The 21,956-nt window shown below is 35.7% G+C and overlaps 1 protein-coding gene across 1 annotated transcript; it reads left to right on the forward strand.

The window, feature by feature from the left end:
- Positions 1-1,292: 1,292 nt before the first annotated feature.
- swap70a (switching B cell complex subunit SWAP70a) lies at positions 1,293-11,472 on the forward strand. Its single transcript, XM_023410866.2, has 12 exons — positions 1,293-1,467; positions 2,861-3,001; positions 3,823-3,996; positions 4,093-4,320; positions 5,094-5,240; positions 5,502-5,610; positions 5,794-5,975; positions 6,877-6,984; positions 7,424-7,590; positions 8,873-9,071; positions 9,444-9,540; positions 9,950-11,472. Exons 1-12 carry the CDS (start codon positions 1,372-1,374, stop codon positions 10,066-10,068), a joined length of 1,767 nt encoding a protein of 588 aa, XP_023266634.1. The 5' UTR covers positions 1,293-1,371; the 3' UTR covers positions 10,069-11,472.
- The last annotated feature ends 10,484 nt before the right edge of the window (positions 11,473-21,956 follow it).

Here is a 21,956-nt window from a genome sequence, read left to right on the forward strand (position 1 = left end):
GATTTGGAAAGGCACACACCTGTCCATATAAGGTATCACAGCTGACGATGCATATCAGAGACAGGATTGCGGTGAGGCACAGATTTGTGGAAGGCTACAAAAACATCTGTTGCATTTAAGGCTTCCAGAAGCACAGTGGCCAAAATTCTTAAATGAAAAAAGTTTTGGAACAACCAGGGCGCTTCCTAGAGCTGGCCAAACTGAGTAATCAGAGAGAAGGGCCTTAGTCACAGGTGATCAAGAACCTGAAGGTCACTCTGCCTGAGCTCCAGAGATCCTGTGTGGAAATGGGAGAAACTTCCAGAAGTCCTGTTACGAAGTGTTTTGCTGTCAAAATACAGTTTCAAGACCTTCGTCAACTTATTTTTGCTTATTCCTAAATGTATGTGTTTTATCAGATTAATACACATGATTACTAATGTAATTCATACAATTTTAACTATTTATATAGTGTCAGATAATTTAATCTAAAACAATGCATCACATATCTTGAATGGAAAATATTAATCTGTAAAATAATGTGTAACTAAGGCTGTCGGATACAATCACTGTTTGAAAATTGGGTACTGAGGACTAACATGGGTTTGGTGGAAGATGTATTCAGGTCTTTTACTTAAGTAAAATGAAAATACCTATAAAACATAAAAATACTAAAACTGAAGTATTATTAGCCAAAAGTACTAGAAAGATCTAAAGTAAAAGTTGGACCCTCACAGAGTTATATATTATCAGATAATAATAATTGATACATTAACAAATAAGCAGCATTGTAATATTGGAGCTGGTCAGGGTGGAGCTAATTTAACAAATTATAACAATTACAATTTTATTTGTTTTATATTATTGTAAACAATATTTTTAAGGTTTGTACTGTTTTTCTTTTTTTTCTTTTTTTTTTTACTGTTTTCTGACATTCTATAGAACATTCAGTAGATTCATCAGTAATGACAATATTAATTAGTTAGAGACAACTTTTTTTTCAATTTTGAATATGAAAAGTAATTGCAACTGTCAGATAGATGTAGTGGAGTAAACAGTGCAATACTTCCGTCTGAAATGTAGTGAAGTATAAGTAAATAGGATCAAATGAAAATACCCAAGTAAAGTACAAGTATGTCAGACTTGTACTGTACTCGAGTAAATGTACTTCGTTAATTTCACCGCTGGTAACTTGATGAGGTTTTGAGTTTATAAAATGAAACACCCCAGCTGAAAGGTATTAAACTGTTAAACGTTATGTGGCGCTGTCATCACTTCTTTTCTCGCACATGTATTTGAGAGGCGGACAGATAAACCACACACATCAACAGAGTGACACACAAACACACGGCACAGACTCACAGAGCGCCTCCGGTACTGCTGAGAGACAGAATGTGGCCTCGAGACGAGCTTTTGAAGACCATATGGCACGCTTTCATAGCCCTGGACGTGGACCATCGTGGAAAAGTTTCCAAGTCTCAGTTAAAGGTGCGTGTCACTTCTGTTTTTTTCCTTCTTGTTGAACATTTCAGACGCCATGAAGGATAAAGTCAAATGAACTGTGTTCTGTAGGAGCGTTGGTAACGTTATCCTTCGTGCATTACTTTATGTTAGCTGTAACGGTAACGGTTGATGTGGTGTCACGTCCATCATATCTCATGGATATGACTTGTTTTCGAGACTTAGCTCGTCTAAGACATTTTGTGTCTGCTCTCATGATAAATACTCGACTAAGCTGCATTTTATCGTCTATCTTAATATCAGTAGTGGAAAGTAAGCACATTTACTCGAACTATAACGTACACTTCTGACGTATGCGCACGTTACTTAGCTACGTCCATTTTATTCCACTTACACTTTATACCATACAGGGCTAAATGTCGGCCTTTTACTACTGCATACAATATGTTCTTCAATTATAGCTACCAGTTACTTTGCAAATTCAGTTTTTAAATACAAAATTTACATGGCCAATTAACCTGTCTAATGGTTGAGCTGTTGACCCCCACTGTTTCATTAGTACCACCTGCACCCCTGAAACCACCTAAAAATGAAATGATTTGTGGATTAATCAGCTAGTCAATTGACAGATTTTTTTTTGGCAGCAATTCTGACAATTCATCCTCTGAGTCATTTTCAAAGCAAAAAAAAAAAATATGATAAAAACCTACCTGCTTCTCAGAAGTGAAAGTTTCTCCATTTCTTGAAATACACTCAACAATAAATTGATTGTTAAAGAAAATAACTGTCAGAAGTATGGATATTGGAAATAATTGTTGTTTGGAGTCTTACTCGTATGATGGAATAATACTTGACACACAAGAAAAAAATGGAAGCAATATATAAAAAACACAACTTTACTTGCAACAGGACAACAGGACCGCAAGTTGAAGGAGAAACAACCTGTAATAGTTGAAAGTGTCAGTGTCAATTTATGTTCTTTATATTGCTATGATGGCTAGTTTAAAGCCAACTATTCACCATCTACCTACCACCACACTCTGTCAGTGGAAACTGTTTGCTAGATTTGGTCCTTGTTGATGCATGTCTACAATGCTGTACCATTCAAATAAAACACAGCTGAACTTATCTGTAGAAAAGGATCTTTAGTCTAGGGACTGAAAGTTCGTTTTTAAGAACTGAAGTAACGCTTGACCAGTAATGCTTGAAAATGTCAGCAAAAGGTTTTTGCATGTGTGGTAGCAAAATATGAAAACAACAAGACTGCTCTTGAGCTTCACCTTTAACTTAACCTTATATATGTTATATATGTATTTTTAAAGGAATCTGTAACTGTATAGTAATGTGTCTTGAGTAATTATGTGTCTTAACCTGCAGTTTTTGTTATCGTAGTATTTAATTTGCTTGTAATCATCTTTAGGTGCTGTCTCACAACCTGTGCACAGTGATGAGGATCCCTCATGACCCTGTGGCCCTCGAAAAACATTTTAAGGATGATGATCAAGGGCCTCTGTCCAACGAAGGCTACATGCCTTACCTCAACAAGTTTATTCTTGACAAGGTGGGGACAAAGATACTGAAAGAGTTGTAGGAGACTGGGAGAGTCTTGTGTTTCTACTCTTGTCAACACACTATCATTTACCAAAATTAGAATTTTTGTTTTATACTAGTGCCAAGCTTCATCGATCTAAACATACTTCCAATAAAAACAGAGGTTGGCCTCCACAACAGTCTTTAATGGAAGCACTCCTGAAACTGTGAAACAGTATTGGACAACAAATTCAATATTAGTGATTACAGATCAGGACAAGATTAGCTTCCATAAACAAGAGTTGGACCAAGAATATTGTAAAGATGGTTAGTGTGGGATTCAGGAAGTGTAGACAAGATGACATGAGTAAAAGTGAAAAGAGAAAAATAAGTTTTTGTTTTATGTGTTTTTTTCATCTTACAAAAGAAGCAGAACTTTTAAAATATGATGTTTAATACTTCATCCTAGTGGTACCGAATCTCTTATTTATACTCAATGTTGCACTTTGACATGAACAGCCCTGAAAGGCTTTTTATGTCCTACATCTTAGTAAGTACAGTGTAATACAACGCAAACACATCTGTTGAAGTGTTATAAAACTAACTCTCATGTCAGTTAGTAAACTGCTTGAGTTTCACTCTTTGTACTTGGAAGCTGTTTTCTTGCCTTTCTCTTGTAGGCTCTGACTTGAATAAAAATGAGGCATTTAATTACATCAGGTTTGTACCTCACATCCTGCAGACAAAGAGACAAACAACAGTCTCCTGCTTAGCATTTGTAAACACAGTGCCCTCAGTGGGGCTGACCAGTGTGACTTTGACTCTAACTGAATGCTCCATTTTTCTTCACAGGTCCGGGAGGATTTTGATGTACTAGAGTTCAACAAGATGTGCTGGACACTGTGTTACAAGAAAAATATCTGCACTAAACATCTACTCATCACAGATGAGGATTCTTTCAAAGTCTGGTGTATTTTCAACTTTCTGTCAGAAGATAAATACCCACTAGTCATCATCATTGAAGAGGTGAGGAACATTCTTGCATGTTTAACCATACCCTCCACCATGGGTTTAATTTCATGAAGTTAAGGTTTTATGAGGTATATATGTCCATCTCCTTAGATTGAGTACTTTCTGCGAAAGCTGATGGAGACCATGGGGACTGAATGGAGTGAGGAGAAGTTTTCAGATTACAAGCTGCAGCTTAACACAAAGAAGAACTGCCTGACTGCCTGGGAGCTGATTGAAGTGGTGGGGATGGGTTACTTCAGCAAGGGCCTGAATCGCCAGTCCATGTCCCTGGGCATCAATGAGGTCTTCCAGGAGCTCATACTGGATGTGCTCAAGCAGGTTTGACAGGACGTTGATCTAATTTCAGTTTGATTTACTCACTTAAAAACAGTGTACTCTTACTGTACTTACTATACTCTTACTGTTCAACTGCCATTATCTAAAAACCCTGTGTTGAAAGAAAATGGTGCACGCTAATCTAAGATGGCTTCATTTGTCACAGTGTACTCACAGCATGCTTTATGAGCAGCAGTGATCATTTATTGGAACTACCCAGATCTGAAAATAACATTTTGGGGGAAAAAATCAGTTAATCTATGTTTTGATTTTCAGTAGACAATGTGCAATTATAATATTCTCTCAAAAAGAAAGGGAGGAAATAACACATTGTCTATAAAAGTATCAGGTCTGCATCAGTTAAACTAAATGTGATTGTAAAGGTTAGTGCATTTATAATACAGAAATGTAAAAAGATAAATACATTCCTTTGTTAGACAACCACTATTATGGAAAGCATGATAATAGTACATCATTTATTGTTTGGTTTGACAAAAACGCACCTGCAGTTTTCCACTGTGTACCAAGGACCTTCAAGTTATATAATTTTTAAAGTAATATGTATACTATATATACTAAAACCACATTAGCTGATCTCCTTGTTTGGGATAATTGACATTGAAAGCACATGTATATTGTGTAAATGTGAAGGTGCACATATACATACATTAAATGTGTTTCGGCAAATGAATCAATTATTTTCTTAATTATCTATCTATGGCAGACTAATTCAGTGACTCAAGTCTCTTTGCTTAACTCCTCACTGTGTTTTGAAGGGATACATGATGAAAAAGGGCCACAAAAGGAAGAACTGGACTGAGCGCTGGTTTATCCTTCGACCCAACTCGCTGTCATATTATGTCTGTGAGGATCTGGTGGAGCAGAAAGGAAAAATCGTTCTGGACCAAAACTGCTGTGTGGAGGTTAACAGTTCAGCTGTGTAGTTCTGTTCATTTTAAGATGTGTTATCTATTAACAATATGTAATATAGAATATGTCAACAATATTGTATTGACTAAATGGTTTGAAGTCCCTTTTTGTTCCTAAATAAGAGTGTACATTATAACTCACATTTCTTGAAAGATTTAATTTAGGTCAGAAATAAAATTGTGGTGAAACCCACATGGTTTTGCATGTTTAGTACGATGTGACTGAAGGTGCCATTATATTTTTCTCTCCTGCAGTCTCTGCCAGATAAAGACGGGAAGAAATGCCTGTTTATTATCAAGTGCATTGATAAAAGCTTTGAGATCAGTGCATCAGATAAAAAGAAGAAGCAGGAATGGATTCAAGGTACTGATGAGACATTTTCCACTGCTCTGTATCTGCCCCATCATAAAAAGTCGTGTCATTATCATCTCTTTGTTTACTTGAATTTTTGAATGTCATAGTTACTTATCTATCGGTGTGTCTGTAATAAGATTGTTGTGGAGGTAATTCAGTCAGTGATTCCCCTCTCACTCTATTTTACGGCAGCAATTCAAACGTGCATCCAGCTGCTGAGGTTGGGGCTGCCGTCTCCTCACCGTGAGGCCCGACTGAGGCGCAGGGAGCTCCGGCAAAGGCAGCATGTGGAAGAGGATCATCTGGTGGAGAAGATGAGGCAGCTCCAGGCAGCCAATGAGAACAAACAGAGACAGCTGGAGGCCATGAGGGAGGTACTGTTCCACATTCAACTCTTACAACTTAAAAACTGACTTTCAGATGGAGACTATCACATCTTTTCACAACTCAAATGCCATACACAGGAATCCTTGTCAAGTCATGTTGCCAACACTTTTGTTTCTGACATATAGTAGTAAACAATGTAATCTCTTCTATTTGAAGCTCTTTCCTTCTATTTATATCTGATTGATTTTTACCATTTTCTCTGTTATCTTTTTCTTTCTTATAAATGAGCACACAGGAAACACATAAGCATCTATAGTGCTCCAGTACACAAAGCTAAATATGGATGTGCTTTATTGACGGTACAAATGTGGAACTATAGTAGATAAGTCTGGAAAACTTTGTAAATCTTGGAACTAGACGACAAGACATACAACTGAAACAGTTTTTGCTTTCTTTTCATTTTGTGGACAAACACATGATGCAGCAGAACATTCACAGTGAAAGGGGAAGTAAAAGCTGCTATGCAAAAGACATTTTGTGGCAGTCAGGGACACCTGCATCTATTGAAAGGCCAGGCATGCGGACACAGTTGTTTCAGAGCTGCAGCAGATTATTGATGGCTTCTCACTTCTCTTTTCACCCTGCCAGATGGCTTCTTTTTTTTTTTTCAAATGTCAAAAACTAATGTATCTTTATAAGCCCAATTACTGACTATGTAGAAAGTCACATGGCACTTTAAATTCTTTTGCTAAATGAACCCTGGTGTAACTAAGTAAAATATTACAGGAACTAGTAACTACAAGGAAAGATAAAAGTTGCTCTTGACTGTTATTCTTAGTTAATGCAAACTAAACCTCTCTTTTTTTGTCTTCAAATGATTTCCCCTTTTTAGCCTGTCCTCCAGTCAAGCAGAGAAGTAACAACTGATTCCTCTTTTGTGCTTCATAGAAAATGGAAGAGGCTGAAGCTAAAGCAGCATTAGAGGAGCACAAGATGTTGAAGACTCAGTTAGACCTACAGGATCGCTACAGACTGGACCTGGAGAGAGAGAAAATGGTAACCGCTCTTCCTGAGTCTGCCTCCCACAACTCTGTCCGGATAATGTGGGTTCATGAGTGCATATGATGCGACACATGGTGGTAAACAAAAACTGTGGTTTGATTTTATTTTTACCTTCAGATGAAGTCACCACTGTGCTTCTGTCCTTCCAGGAAACAAGTTGAAAATAGTTTAAATCATATATCCCATGATGATGAGTCATTTTTTTGTGTCAGTGTCAGATGCACTGACTCTTATTAATCATCATCTTAATTCAGTGACTACACAGATAACTGCATCATTGCAATTATTGCAGCAACATGTAAGGAGATGTAGATACAGTAGATATACTGGTTGTTTACAGATTTTTGCTCAGTTCAAGAGCTTGTATGTACAGTCATGTGTAAGAAATAAGCTATACATTGTGTGTGTGTGCGTGCGTGTGTGTGTTGCTCAGGTGCGTCAGCAGATGGAGGAGCAGGTGGCTCAGAAGTCCAGTGAACTGGAGCAGTACCTGCAGCGTGTCCGGGAGCTGGAAGACATGTACCACCGGCTGGAGGAGGCTTTAGAGGACGAGAGGCAGGCCAAGCAGGATGAGGAGGCCATGCGAAAACTACAGGCCAGGTGACTCACACACACACACACACACACACACACACACACACACACACACACACACACACTGGATATTATGTGGATAAGTACATGAAGTAAATACAGTCATTTGAACACCTGTTTAATATAATGCAAACCAGTTCACTGGCAGTCTTTTTTTAAGCTGTTGATGATTATACTTTGACACTGTCAGAGAACTGATGATTCAGCTAATTTTTGAGGCTCCAGCTAGTGTTTATGTTCTGTTGGTCATGCAGATGCTAGGCCATTAGCAGTGAGCTGAGCATTTTTCCAAGGTTGGAGACAGTGGTTGGCTTTTGGATTTTTTACCAGAATCAATTGTGTAACAGTGAAAACAGCAGGAAAACATGGAAACGTTTAGTTATTTCCAGTCTTGGGAAACAAATGGAAAAGGAAAGAACTAATACAAGGCCCAAATACCATTATGTGGTTCAGGAAATCAATTTTGTCATTCTGTCATTTGCTGTTGCAGAGAGTGAACAGTCAGATCTTAGAATGTATATGGGTTGTTCTTTGTCATGTTTTGAAATTCTCTGATTGCCCCAGTTTTGGGCTTTTGAATGCACCTCAATGGTTGGCAAACCTGAAAACTTCAATAAAAAAATACATACAGTATATTAAGCAAAATCACTGCTGAAATGCGAATAAATGAATTGATCCTTCAAATGCAAACACTGGTAAGTGTTGGCTAATTATAAATAATGTGTAGTTATCATGATACTTATTTTGGCCTAAATGCTGAATCCATAATGCTTGAAAATGAACATAATTCACAAAGTAGCACATGTATTGTTAGTCTGCTGTTGTATCTGTATCTCACCACTGAGTATGAAAGATTAACTTTAATGGTGCTATTTGCACTTTTAGAGACCAGACTACTGACGTTATTACAATAATAATAATAATAATAATAATACATTTTATTTGGCAGCGCCTTTCACAGCACTCAAGGACACTTAACAGAAGATTAAAAACACAATAAAAATAATCATAGTCATAAAATGGTCAATAAGATTCAAACGAAGAAGCGATTCGAGTTAGTCCTATCGTGAAACATTTCTATAACAGTTGTTTATTAACATAGATTAACACATATGTTTTAAAGGAGACATACCAACCTTATGTCATTGAGAATCTCCTGGTAATATCATGGAAAATTATGTCTAAATAAGTGTGCGAACTCTGAAACAGCATTTGGCAGCAAATAGACATACAGGGCGGGTCTACTGGAGACGAAATGTTGGTATGTATGCTGTGTGTTCCCTTGCAGGCTGCTGGAGGAGGAGGCAACAAAGAGGGCAGAGCTGGAGCAGTTCCACCTGCAGCAGCAGAGGGCGCTCTCTCAGACTGAGGCTGAGAAGCAGGAGCTGGTGGCCGAACAGCTGGCCAAGGAAAGAGAGCTGCAGACAGCCATGCTGCAGCTGGATAGACTGGAGAAGGATCGGAAGGGAGCACTGGAGCAGTATGAGGTCAGGTTACACATGTGGAGGTTTACAAGGATTCATTGTTTGTCCCTTGATTAACCCACTGATGAATTATCCCATGGCATCAGAAATAGTTTTATCCCTATTTTCCTATTTGGCTGAGGGCAGTGGTGATGTATCTATAGGCAAATAAACATGTATGTGTCTGAAAAGGGCCATATAACATAATGTATGGTCAGAATAATTAGATACTAATTAATTCCTAATAATAATGATAATAATGAAATATGTTATTGGATGAATAACATATAGAGGTAGGAGAGGCTAGACCACAGTGACTGTCTGTTCTTTTCTGAACATCTCTTCTAAAATCATATGATCTGAATCCATCTCTCTTCCTCTTTTTCATATATATAGGAGGTGTCGAGGAAACTGGAACGAGCAGCTAACAAGACAAAGACTTGGAAAGACAAGGTGGCCAAACATGAGGGGTTGGTGCGTCTCATCCAGCCAGGTAGGGGGATAGATGGTTGCTCATCTGTAGTTATTAGTAATTCTCTAGTGTGAGGATTTTCTGCTTTTCTTTGATTAATAACATTGTAAAATAAATATCTGACTGTTGTCAGATGTGACATAATTATACATTATTCTAGGCCATGTCAACCCATCCAATTGGTTTTGCATCATACTTTCATATTGTGACCAATATTGCCGTGACACAGGTATTAAATTGCATTCTGTGTGGTATTGAAATGTCTTGAATTTAACTTGGTGAACAGTGCAGAAAGGTGCAGCAAAGTACCTTGGCCATGCGCTCACTGGGATCTAATTCAGTCCACTCTTAGTCCTTTGTTCAGCTTGTTTGTAAACACATCTTGTTAAAGAAATGCATGTCCTCTCCTTAACTTCTTCCATTCTTTCAGGTCATAAAGGACCTCAGAGGATCACCAACTGGGGTCCAGCATCGTTCACTGATGCTGAGCTGGAGATGAGGAAGAAGTCATGGCAGGAGAGTAAGAACCAGGGGGCTCAGGCTCAGTAAAGACTCAACATAATTGATGGCTCACATAGCAAAACTGATGAGGAAAACTCTGACTATAATTAAGTGTGGAGCCCAAATTGTCACATTTCAGGTCTGAAGAAGTTTGACAATGTGAATGTACTGAGCCACAGGAAAGTGTGTACAGCTTTGATTAATTGTGTTTTACCAGTTTTATAACAAAAAATCACATTTAAGCCTCAGAAGCTGATTCTAGACTATGGAAGTTTTAGTCTGACAAAATGATCTTAAATCAAGGTCAATGTCCGCTTATGGGTTTTTTTCTAGTGATGAAAGATCATGTGAAGACATCTTAATCATTACTAAGACAGTGAAGCAAACTTCATCCACTGATGAAGGCTGTCCGATGTGGTTGAAATCCCCTGGAATAAAAGCCGTAAGTGGAGCATGAGTTAAGATTATTTTGTCAAAATTTTTTATATAATTTTTTTTAACTTTTTTAATTTTAGTCCATCCTTTCTCATTTTTTGTGCTATGTTTATTTTACCTGCTTGGCATTTTTTTCATATTTTGTTTGTTTTAACATTTCTTTACTTTGGGAACACACTCGCACTGAGGTGCGGCACAGTGTCAGCTTCAAGTCCATCAAAAACTAGTTTGATCTTTGATCTGAACTTTTTAACCCATCAGTGGATAAAAAGGCTGAATATCCATTGACAATGGAGTAGTTAGATTTTGTATTCTTTCAACCTAACTATCCGCACCACTCTTTCAAAACACAATCACTGCCATCACTTCACATTAGGAGTAACCCTAACTAATTTAAAAGTCTCTTTGCGTTTGAACATATCCATCCAACAGCTAAATTTCCAGTACCTCTCAGAGAAATCCTGTTAACAAATATAATCCAGTGGACTCTACAGAAATGGCTTCAGGTTGAACTCCTCATTTAACCTTCTTATAAACCCAGTGTGCCTCCCTCGTAAGAAGCAGCTTCTGTAAATCTCCCCCTCTCTTTGACAAACATACATTCAATTTCCCAGTGATATTTGAGGCTGTGTTCTAAGACACCACCCTGATGAAGGGGAAAATAGTGTGGTGTACAGGAGAAGAGCTGTGTGACATGTTTTAATTTAGATGTTTTTGTGTTTTGACATAAACTTGTTATGATGTAAACTAGTGAAAAAATATATGGAGCATTTTACTGATACTACTGATATATCTACTGGGTATAACAGTAGATATATATTTCCACTTAAGCTCAGTTTATTAGATAAAGTTGAATGAATTGCATCCATTTGTCATAACTACGATGATAAAATAAAACTAAATAAAACACCATCTATTTTTTATGAAAGTCGGTGGCTGTATTCTTTTCAGAGGTCTCTACATTTCATAGGTTGAGGAGAAGCTGTTTACAAATAAAGCTTTACCATTTCTTTCTCACTTTTACTTTGCTGTCATACCTCCTGATCACGATGAGCAGTTTCCACCAGGTGTCGCCATAGGAGAAGGATCCTTGGGTTATTATTAACTGAGCAGCAATGGGAGACTGTGCTGATGCCATAGGCTCATGTGGCAGCTTCCTGCAGCAAAACCCCACCACACAGTCTTCCTTTGGATAAAAGCAAGAAAACACCTCATGGAGAATATTTTATACTCACCAGTGTTAGGTATTCTTAAAAAGAGCTGTGTTGTACAGATGTTGCAGGGTCTTTGTGTTTTTCCCTCTTAAAGAATGAGACCGGTGTTATTAACTCCAAAGCTTCCTGAAGATGAACATCTTAATAAAACGGGCAGGTCACAGGTACAAAGTTTCACTTTGAGTCAGGGTTGTTGATAAGTCATTTCATATTTTTCAAAAAGCATTGCAGATACTTAATTAAGCAGATCAGGTATCAGCCTCAACCTGTCTGATCCACCTTTAATACAGTTTCTTTGTTACATTTATTTAGTTACAGTGACTCAGCTTTTAGAGCCACAGCCCTCCCTCACCTTAAGTTACCTCACATAAATTTGATTCCAATAAGTTCATCACACTGTGCACCGGTATCAGATTGATGCTCAGTATTGGCAGATAACTGAGTTGAGGTACTGGAATCAATATCAGAGAGAAAAGGTTGGATCGGTGCATCCCTAGTTACCTAACCATTTGTAAGACAGGTCTGTAGATGTTGCAAAATATGACCTCATTGTTTCAGTTACCAGAAAAGAAGATTAATCACACTGATGCACGTGACATGCAGCAGTCAGGTCTCAGTTTAGCTGCATCTGTGTCAAAACAAATCAGTTTGTGCAACAAAGGCCCACTGTTCTCACATGCACAACTGTCGTTTGCCATCCCTGCCCTCATGTTTCAATGAAAAAAGAGACGATGTTACAGGAACATTGTAACTGGGTGAAACTATCAGCTGTGGGTACTTGTTTGTCTCGTGTCTGCCAGCCTGCCCGCACAATGAGCGTTTTTAGTTTCTGGTGTAAAAACTCTTAAACCAAACCTTAATTTGTTCGTCTTCGAGAAAGGAGCTGGAAGGGAAAAAAAGAAAGTTCAAGTTGAGTTCAGAGTTGTCAGAGCAGGAGATGCGATAAGAACCTGCATTCATACACTGATCCATCAACCAGCACCATGCAGATCTCTGTATGATGGTGAGTCAGTGATAAGGATCAGATATAGAGACAATGTCTTTTCTAATGCTGAAACTTGGTATGTGGTTTATCATCAAAACAGACCAAGAAATCCAACCACTTAACCTTTGTTACTATGAGCCACGGTTCTTCAGTTGGTGCAGCAAGATAACATTTAACACATTAGATAAAGAAATCAAAAAAAGATTGGAATGAACGGCCACTCATTGGTTTTCATTGCAATATATGCAATTGTAAAGCTGTTGATTTGCTGTCCACATTTCTTCTGTAAGAGGTATTTATATCCCGGAATCTGAGAAAAAATGTGGCGCCTTTTTTTTTTTTTGTGAAGACTATTCTCAGAATTGGGAGTTTCTAATCTCCGTAGCTAAATTGCACAAGCCCCCAAACATTCCAAAAATAAGGATATCTCTAACTGTCTCACCCTCACCCCATGTGTCCGAAAAGTACCCTAATGCCCATAACCAATTCATCTGATTCCTGTCCAAAACATCCTCATGGAAACTGATTTGAAATGGGAACATTTTTGGGATTGTCTGCTGGTGAAAAAATGTCTCACAGATGCCTGTTTTCTTGGTTAGATGACTTCCCACAGTGACCTCACAGCCCTGAGCATTTCACATGGTTGAATGGACTCTAGGTTTCGCTGCAGAAAAACTGAGGGTCACTTACACTGGCAAAGTGAAAAACATCAGGACGTCAGATAAATAACGCTTAAGTGGGTCAAGGAAACAGACTTTAATGCAAACTTTAGAAACACCCACTACCATCCCTTCAAGCTACAAATCAAATGTGTAATTGTGCTTTTCTGTTCATGGATGAGCGGGTGGTGTCCAGATAAGATCATTTGGAACTCATGCAGTTGATTCATGCATTTGATAATCTCCCAACTAGACCCCCATGTGCTGCAGGCAGCTGACATCATCCTGATTTCTAGGGTGGGACTCGATGATGTGTGTCAAGCCAGTGAGATCAGAGTTTGGAGTTGCTGCGATGAATTTTGGAGCAGGTGCCCACTGAGGGCCCACAGGCCTCTCAGGCAGAAAGGCCCCCAGCAGCAGCAAATCAGCTCTGCCCATATTGCAGAAGTACCCAGGAAATGGAAACTGCCACACAGCCTGCATTCATTGCCACTGCAGGGCTACATAGATAATAGGATTTGGAGGACCAATGAAATAAATCAGTATCATCTGTCACTGGAGTATTTTGGGGGTCTGTGGAAAGGCCAGTCGGCTTATTTTTCAAACTGTTTCCTCAGACAAGAGTCATTTACTGCAGCTGTGACTGTACATGAAGAGTACAGGATCCAAAACCAACAGCTACGTGCAATCTTGAATTTATAGACTGCTTTTGATTTGTCTTTTTATGTGCGAGCAGCATGCTTTAAGCCAACCGAAACTAATCACATTGAACTCAGGAGAAACATTTAGCCAAGTTACACAAGATCACAATTACATAGCCCTGCATTTTAGTGGATGCTTTCATCAGTCATTTGTGTTCAAGAGAGGAAATCTCTTGTGCAGGCAGTAATGTATCCTTACTCACATCATGGTTATGTAACAGCACAGATCTTTTATCTCCTAAAAAGTTTATATAGATAATTTGCATGAATGATCCAGTCAGAGGAATCAATAATTGAATGAAATTGCTGTTGAGTAAAGCTGCCATTCCTATCTCTGGAGGAAATTTTTCCTATCATGCCATTCCATACAATCCAGCTGGAGAACTTCCCCTGCATCCCTCTGTTCATGGGCAGAGGTCCTAATCTCCATACCCAAAGAGCAAGAGGCTAAATATGGCAAGAACAGCCAGAGGCTGTGTAAAGATGTTAGGCTGCTGCAACTCTGCACCTGCTGCCAGTGCAAGCTAGCACCCACCACTGCCTCCCTTCCAGAGAGGCCCCCTCTGCTCTTCCTCTGACCCTCAGCTTCCTTTCGGAGACAAACCTCCCTACGACCACAGGAGTCCCGTTCAGCGCCGCCAACCAGGCGCCACAGAGCCTGAGCTGGGGCTCCGGCTCAGTCTAATATTCATTGCTGGCAAGTGAGACACCCATCATCATCCTCTCCAAGCCCTGTTGTTGGCTCAGAGTAAAAAAAATGAGTTGCAGTGGTGTCTGGTTACCTTTCACTGAGAGAAAATCTTTATTAAAGACGATAGGAGGACGATAAGAGGCCAGAAAAACGTGGCAATTACAAATGTTTTTTTCCTGTGTCCTGTGACCGACATAACAAGTCTGGGGCCTCATTAGCAGCTGCACTGTGAGCTCAGCAGCAACGATAACAGGCTGGTGTTTAGCAAGAGCAGCATTAGTTTGGTTGTGAACAAAAGTGGTGGAGAAACTGAAATTAAATTGAACTGAAATTAAACCTGATGATGGCACTAAAAAGTCAGAAAAATCTGAAGATCAGAGGACCACCCCCTAAGGGGGAAAACTAACTTATTAGTATGCCAACCAGCTATAAAAGGATACAAGGTAAATCAAAGTATCTATAAATTTTATTTAACCTCGAGATCTATTACTCCATATAGCGGAAAATGGGGTACTTTTGACTGTCCTATACCCTGGGAACCCTGTTTAAGTTAAATAAAACAACAGTAGACACAGTTACAAGATTCTTACAATTAAAAATAATTTTCAATTTTTTGCCCACAATTAAAAAGTTAAAGATTTGGGGTATTACTGAGACAGATAGGTGTTATTTTTGTTTTACTGAATCAGAGTCAGCAGTACGTTTGTTTTGGTCTTGTCATGTTGTGTCAACCTTATGGAGGGAAGTTCAGATGTACAATGCAATGAAGCTGTGCTTTCCACTGGACTTCTTCTCAGTTATGTAAGGTAATGTTACACAGAAATATTATTGTATTATTAATTTGATTATAGAGAAATTTATTTTCAAAGCTGCTGATGTGGATTCCTTGAATATTAATCAATTTAGAATGTTTATTAAACATGACTTTATTTTTGGATGGATATATTGCAAAAACTAATGATGATGTTAAAAAAACCTTAAAAGAATGAGAAAGGTTTATTGAATTAGAAGACTGGTTGTGATTGTGTTGAGAAAATTTAATTTTGTTGGTTTTTATTTATTTATTTTTATTTTGGAAATCAAATAATTTTTGACATTCGTTTCTTTAGTGTGACTTAGTGTGTTAAGTTTGATATGTGTTTAATGTTTTGTCTGCTGGTTATTTGTCTGCTGTTTGACTGCTGTAATTTAAATGTTTTCTAATAAAAAAAACAAAAAAACAATTCCATGGTTAAAATAGCTTAAAAAAAAAAAGAAAAAAAAGAAAAAGAAATGCACAATTGTCATCTAAAGCCTGGCGACCTATCTTGCTTTCCTTGCTCTCCTTGAATAATAGTGAGAGCTGCAGAGAAGATATCAGGTGTCTCTCTCCCCTCAGTGGCAAACATCTATACAGGCTGTTGTGTCAGGAAGGCCACCAACATACTGTTCGAACTCTTCCACCCCTCCCACCACCTCTTTGCACTCTTCTCTGGAAAGATCCAACCAAGTGTGCTATAGCTTTTTTTCCACTTTTTTTCTGAACTACAAACTCAAGATGCTGCCCCCCCCCATCCCTGCCTCCAATACCAGAGGGTGACATGCACAAAAAATGCACTGGTTATTAAGGCCACCTGTTTGGATCAGCACCTTTTAATATCTTATCTGAAGCTGCTGTTATGAAAAGTTTTTAATGCTGCTCTCTTTTCATGTTTGTTATGTTTTTATGTCAAATGTATATTGTGTCCTGTGTCTAACGTGTCTTTTGTTGTTTTTAAATGTGACCTGCACCCTGATCTATGGAGTATGGTATTTCACTTCCATGTATGCTAAAATGCAAATTATGGTAGTGACAAATTAATCTGATTCTGATTCTGATTCTGATTCTAATGGACATTGTTAAGAAAATCATATACAAACATATAAAAATTTTAATAAGCATTTTGTTTTCAATGAAGTTGCATTTTACTATGAGGTGTATGTGTATATGATGTATTTCATACATGTTATAAACATAGTCCTCCATAGTCATATGTAAGAGTATGTAAATGTGTCATTATGATATGTCCTCTTATATGTGACACATATGGTAACATAACTCTAGATATAGGGAAATATTTGGCATATACAGTCATGAAAAAGTCATGTCATTGGTCATAGTATACTAAGGCATAAAAACGCCATAGTATAGTAAGGAATAAAAAGTCATAGTACAGAAACTCTTAAAAAAACACCATAGTATAATAAGGCATAGAAAAGTCAAGTATTGGCAGGTCATAAAAATGTCATAATAAAGTAAGACATAAAAATGACATAGTATTGGAAGGCATAAAAATGTCATAGTATAGTAAAGCATAAAAAGTTATAAAAATGTAATAGTATATTAAGGTATAAGAAGTCATAATATAGTAAGGCATAATAAATTTCATAGAATAGTGAGGTGTAGGACTGTAGTACATAGTACATAAAGGCATTAAAATTCATATAAATGCCACAGTATAGTAAAGCATAAAAGGTCATGAAAACAATACAAACATAGCATAGTAAGAAATAAAAACTGAGAAAAATGATATAGTATAGCAAGGTATAAAAAGTCATAAAAATTACATAGGATAATAATGCATAAAAAGTCATAAAAACATAATAGTGTAGTAAGGCATAAAACCAACATAGTATACTAAGAAATAAAAAGTCAACAGAATAACATAGTATAGTAAGTTATAAAAATGTCATATTATAGTAAGCCAAAAAGAAAGTCAAAAAAACATCATAGTATAGTAAGGCATAAAAATGTCATAGTATCATTAGGCTTGAAAAATCATAGAAATGTCATAATAGTACGGCATAAAAAGTCAACAAAACGTCATAGTATAATAGTCCATAGAAATGTCATAAAGATGTCATAGCATAATAAGGCAGAGAACAACATGGTATAGTAAGCCGAAAAAATCATGAAAATGTCATAGTACAGTAAGGCATAAAAAAATCAATAATCATAGTATATATAGTAAAGTATGAAAATGAAAAACATAGTAAAATAAGGAATGAAAAAATGAAAAAAAAGGGTTTATTTAGTAAGGTATAAGAATGTCATATTATAGCAAGGCATTAAATATCATGAAAGCGTCATAGTTTAGCAAGGCATAAAGAAGTCATAGTATAGTAAGGCATAAAAACGACATAGTATAGTAAGGCATAAAAACTCATAAAAATTTCATAGTATAGTAAGGCATAAAAATTCATAAAAACAACATAGTATAGTAAGGCTTAAAAAGTTATAAAAACGACATAAAAAGTCATAAAAACAACATAGTATAGTGAGGCATAAAAAGTCACAGTATAGTAAGGCAATGAAAAGTCATAATAATGACATAGTATAGTAATGCATAAAAACGTCATAATATACTAAGGGATTAAAGTCATGAATACAACACAGTATAGTAAGGCATAAAAAGTCATAGTATAGTAAGGCAAAAAAAGTCATAAAAACGACATAGTATATTAAGGCATGAAAACGTCACGGTATAATAAGGCATAAAAAGTCATAAATATGACATAGTATAGTAAGGAATAAAAACGTCATAGTATAGTAAGGCATAAAAAGTCAGAAAAACAACACAGTATAGTAAGGCATAAAAAGTCATAGTATAGTAAGGCATAAAAGGTCATAGTATAGTAAGGCATAAAAGGTCATAGTATAGTAAGGTATAAAAAGTCATAAAAACGTCATAGTATAGTAAGGCATAAAAACGTCATAGTATAGTAAGGCATAAAAAACGTCATAGTATAGTAAGCATAAAAAATCAGAAAAACGTCATAGTATAGTAAGGCATAAAAACGTCATAGTATAGTAAGCATAAAAAATCAGAAAAACGTCATAGTATAGTAAGGCATAAAAACGTCATAGTATAGTAAGCATAAAAAATCAGAAAAACGTCATAGTATAGTAAGACATAAAAAAGTCATAGTATATTCAGGCATAAAAAGTCATAAAAACAACATAGTATACTAAGGCTTAAATGTCATAGTATAGTAAGGCATAAAAAAGTCATAGTATATTAAGGCATAAATAGTCATAAAAACAACATAGTATACTAAGGTTTAAATGTCATAGTATAGTAAGGTATAAAAAAGTCATAGTATATTAAGACATAAAAAGTCATAAAAACAACATAGTATACTAAGGCCTAAATGTCATTGTATAGTAAGGCATAAAAGTTCATTGTATAGTAAGGCATATAAAGTCATAAAAACGACATAGTATAGTAAGGCATAAAAAGTCACAGTATAGTAAGGCATAAAAATGTCATATTATAGTAAGGCATAAAAAGTCATAAAAACTTCATATTATAGTAAGGCATAAAAAGTCATAAAAAAGTCATAGTATAGTAAGGCATAAAAAGTCACAGTATAGTAATCCATAAAACTGTCATATTATAGTAAGGCATAAAAAGTCATAAAAAGGTCATATTATAGTATGGCATAAAAAGTCATAAGAACGACATAGTATAGTAAGGCATAAAAACATCATAGTATAGTAAGGCATAAAAGGTCATAGTATAGTAAGGCATAAAAAGTCATAAAAACAACATAGTATAGTAAGGCATAAAAAGTCATAGTATAGTAAGGCATAAAAAGTCACAAAAACTACATAATATATTAAGTCATGAAAACGTCATAGTATAGTAAAGCATAAAAAGTCATAAATATAACATATTATAGTAGGGCATAAAAAGTCAGAAAAACAACATAGTATATTAAGGCATAAAAGGTCATAGTATAGTAAGGCATAAAAGGTCATAGTATAGTAAGGCAATTAACAGTCATAAAAACGGCATAGTATGGTAAGGCATAAAAGCCATAAAAACTTCATAGTATATTAAGTCAGAAAAACAACATAGTATAGTAAGGCATAAAAAGTCATAAAAACGACAGTATAGTAAGGCATAAATAGTCATAGTATAGTAAGGCATAAAAAGTCATAAAAACAACATAGTATAGTAAGGCATAAAAAGTCATAGTATTGTAAGGCATAAAAGGTCATAGTATAGTAAGGCATAAAAGGTCATAGTATAGTAAGGCATAAAAAGTCATGAAAGGGTCATAGTATAGTAAGGCATAAAAAGTCACAAAAACGTCATAGTATAGTAAGGCATAAAAAGTCACAGTATAGTAAGGCATAAAAACATCATAGTATAGTAAGCATAAAAAATCAGAAAAACGTCATAGTATAGTAAGGCATAAAAACGTCATAGTATAGTAAGCATAAAAAATCTGAAAAACGTCATAGTATAGTAAGACATAAAAAAGTCATCGTATATTCAGGCATAAAAAGTCATAAAAACAACATAGTATACTAAGGCTTAAATGTCATAGTATAGTAAGGCATAAAAAAGTCATAGTATATTAAGGCATAAATAGTCATAAAAACAACATAGTATACTAAGGTTTAAATGTCATAGTATAGTAAGGCATAAAAAGTCATAGTATAGTAAGGCATAAAAAGGCATAAAAACACATAGTATAGTAAGGCATAAAAAGTCATAGTATAGTAAGGCATAGAAAGTCATAGTATTGTAAGGCATAAAAGGTCATAGTATAGTAAGGCATAAAAAGTCATAGTATAGTAAGGCATAAAAACGTCATAGTATTGTAAGGCATAAAAAGTCATAAAAATGACATAGTATGGTAAGGCATAAAAAGTCATGAAAACGTCACAGTATAGTGAGGCATAAAAAGTCATAGTATAGTAAGGCTATTAACAGTCATAAATACGACATAGTATATTAAGGCATAAAAACGTCATATTATACTAAGGCATAAAAAGTCAGAAATACAACCATAAATACATAGTATAGTAAGGCATAAACAGTCATAGTATAGTAAGGCATAAAAACATCAAAGTATAGTAAGGAATAAAAAGTCATAAAAACGTCATAGTATAGTAAGGCATAAAAAGTCATAGTATAGTCAGGCATAAAAAGTCATAACAACGTCATAGTATAGTAAGCATAAAAAATCATAAAAACGTCATAGTATAGTAAGACATAAAAAAGTCATAGTATATTCAGGCATAAAAAGTCATAAAAACAACATAGTATACTAAGGCTTAAATGTCATAGTATAGTAAGGCATATAAAGTCATAGTATATTAAGGCATAAAAAGTCATAAAAACAACATAGTATACTAAGGCCTAAATGTCATTGTATAGTAAGGCATAAAAGTTCATTGTATAGTAAGGCATATAAAGTCATAAAAACAACATAGTATATTAAGGCATAAAAATGTCATATTATAGTAAGGCATAAAAAGTCATAAAAACTTCATATTATAGTAAGGCATAAAAAGTCATAAAAACGTCATAGTATAGTATGGCATAAAAAGTCATAAGAACGACATAGTATAGTAAGGCATAAAAATGTCATATTATAGTAAGGCATAAAAAGTCATAAAAACTTCATATTATAGTAAGGCATAAAAAGTCATAAAAACGTCATAGTATAGTATGGCATAAAAAGTCATAAGAACGACATAGTATAGTAAGGCATAAAAACATCATAGTATAGTAAGGCATAAAAGGTCATAGTATAGTAAGGCATAAAAAGTCATAAAAACAACATAGTATAGTAAGGCATAAAAAGTTGTAGTATAGTCAGGCATAAAAGGTCATAGTATAGTCAGGCATAAAAAGTCATAAAAATGAGAGTATAGTAAGGCATAAAAACATCATAGTATAGTAAGGCATAAAAACGTCATAGTATAGTAAGGCATAAAATGTCATAGTATAGTCAGGCATAAAAAGTCATAACAACGTCATAGTATAGTAAGGCATAAAAACGTCATAGTATAGTAAGCATAAAAAATCATAAAAACAACATAGTATAGTAAGGCATAAAAAGTCACAGTATAGTGAGGCATAAAAAGTCATTAAAACGTCATAGTATAGTAAGGCATAAGGAGTCATAAAAATGACATAGTATAGTAAGGCATAAAAGTCAAACAAACGTCATAGTATAGCAAGGCATAAAAAGTCATAGGATAGTAGGGCATAAAAAGTCATAGTATAGTAAGGCATAAAAAGTCATAAAAACGTCATAGTATGGTAAGGCATAAAAAGTCACAGTATAGCAAAGCATAAAAAGTCATAGTATAGTAAGGCATAAAGAGTCATAAAAATGACATAGTATGGTACTGTATAAAAACAACATAGTATAGAAAGGCATAAAAAGTAAATAAAAAAAGACATTGTATAGTAAGGCATAAATGGCAAA

This window comes from Seriola lalandi, unplaced genomic scaffold (genome assembly GCF_002814215.2).
Source record: "Seriola lalandi dorsalis isolate HSWRI2012SDOR001 ecotype SW California unplaced genomic scaffold, Sedor1 jcf7180002054440, whole genome shotgun sequence".
Taxonomy (NCBI): domain Eukaryota; kingdom Metazoa; phylum Chordata; class Actinopteri; order Carangiformes; family Carangidae; genus Seriola; species Seriola lalandi.

Coding starts and splice junctions, on each gene's coding strand:
- swap70a (XM_023410866.2), top strand. CDS start 1,372: ATGTGGCCTCGAGACGAGCTTTTGAAGACCATATGGCACGCTTTCATA. Junction 1,468..2,860: donor TTTCCAAGTCTCAGTTAAAG/GTGCGTGTCACT, acceptor AATCATCTTTAG/GTGCTGTCTCACAACCTGTG. Junction 4,321..5,093: donor TACTGGATGTGCTCAAGCAG/GTTTGACAGGAC, acceptor TGTGTTTTGAAG/GGATACATGATGAAAAAGGG.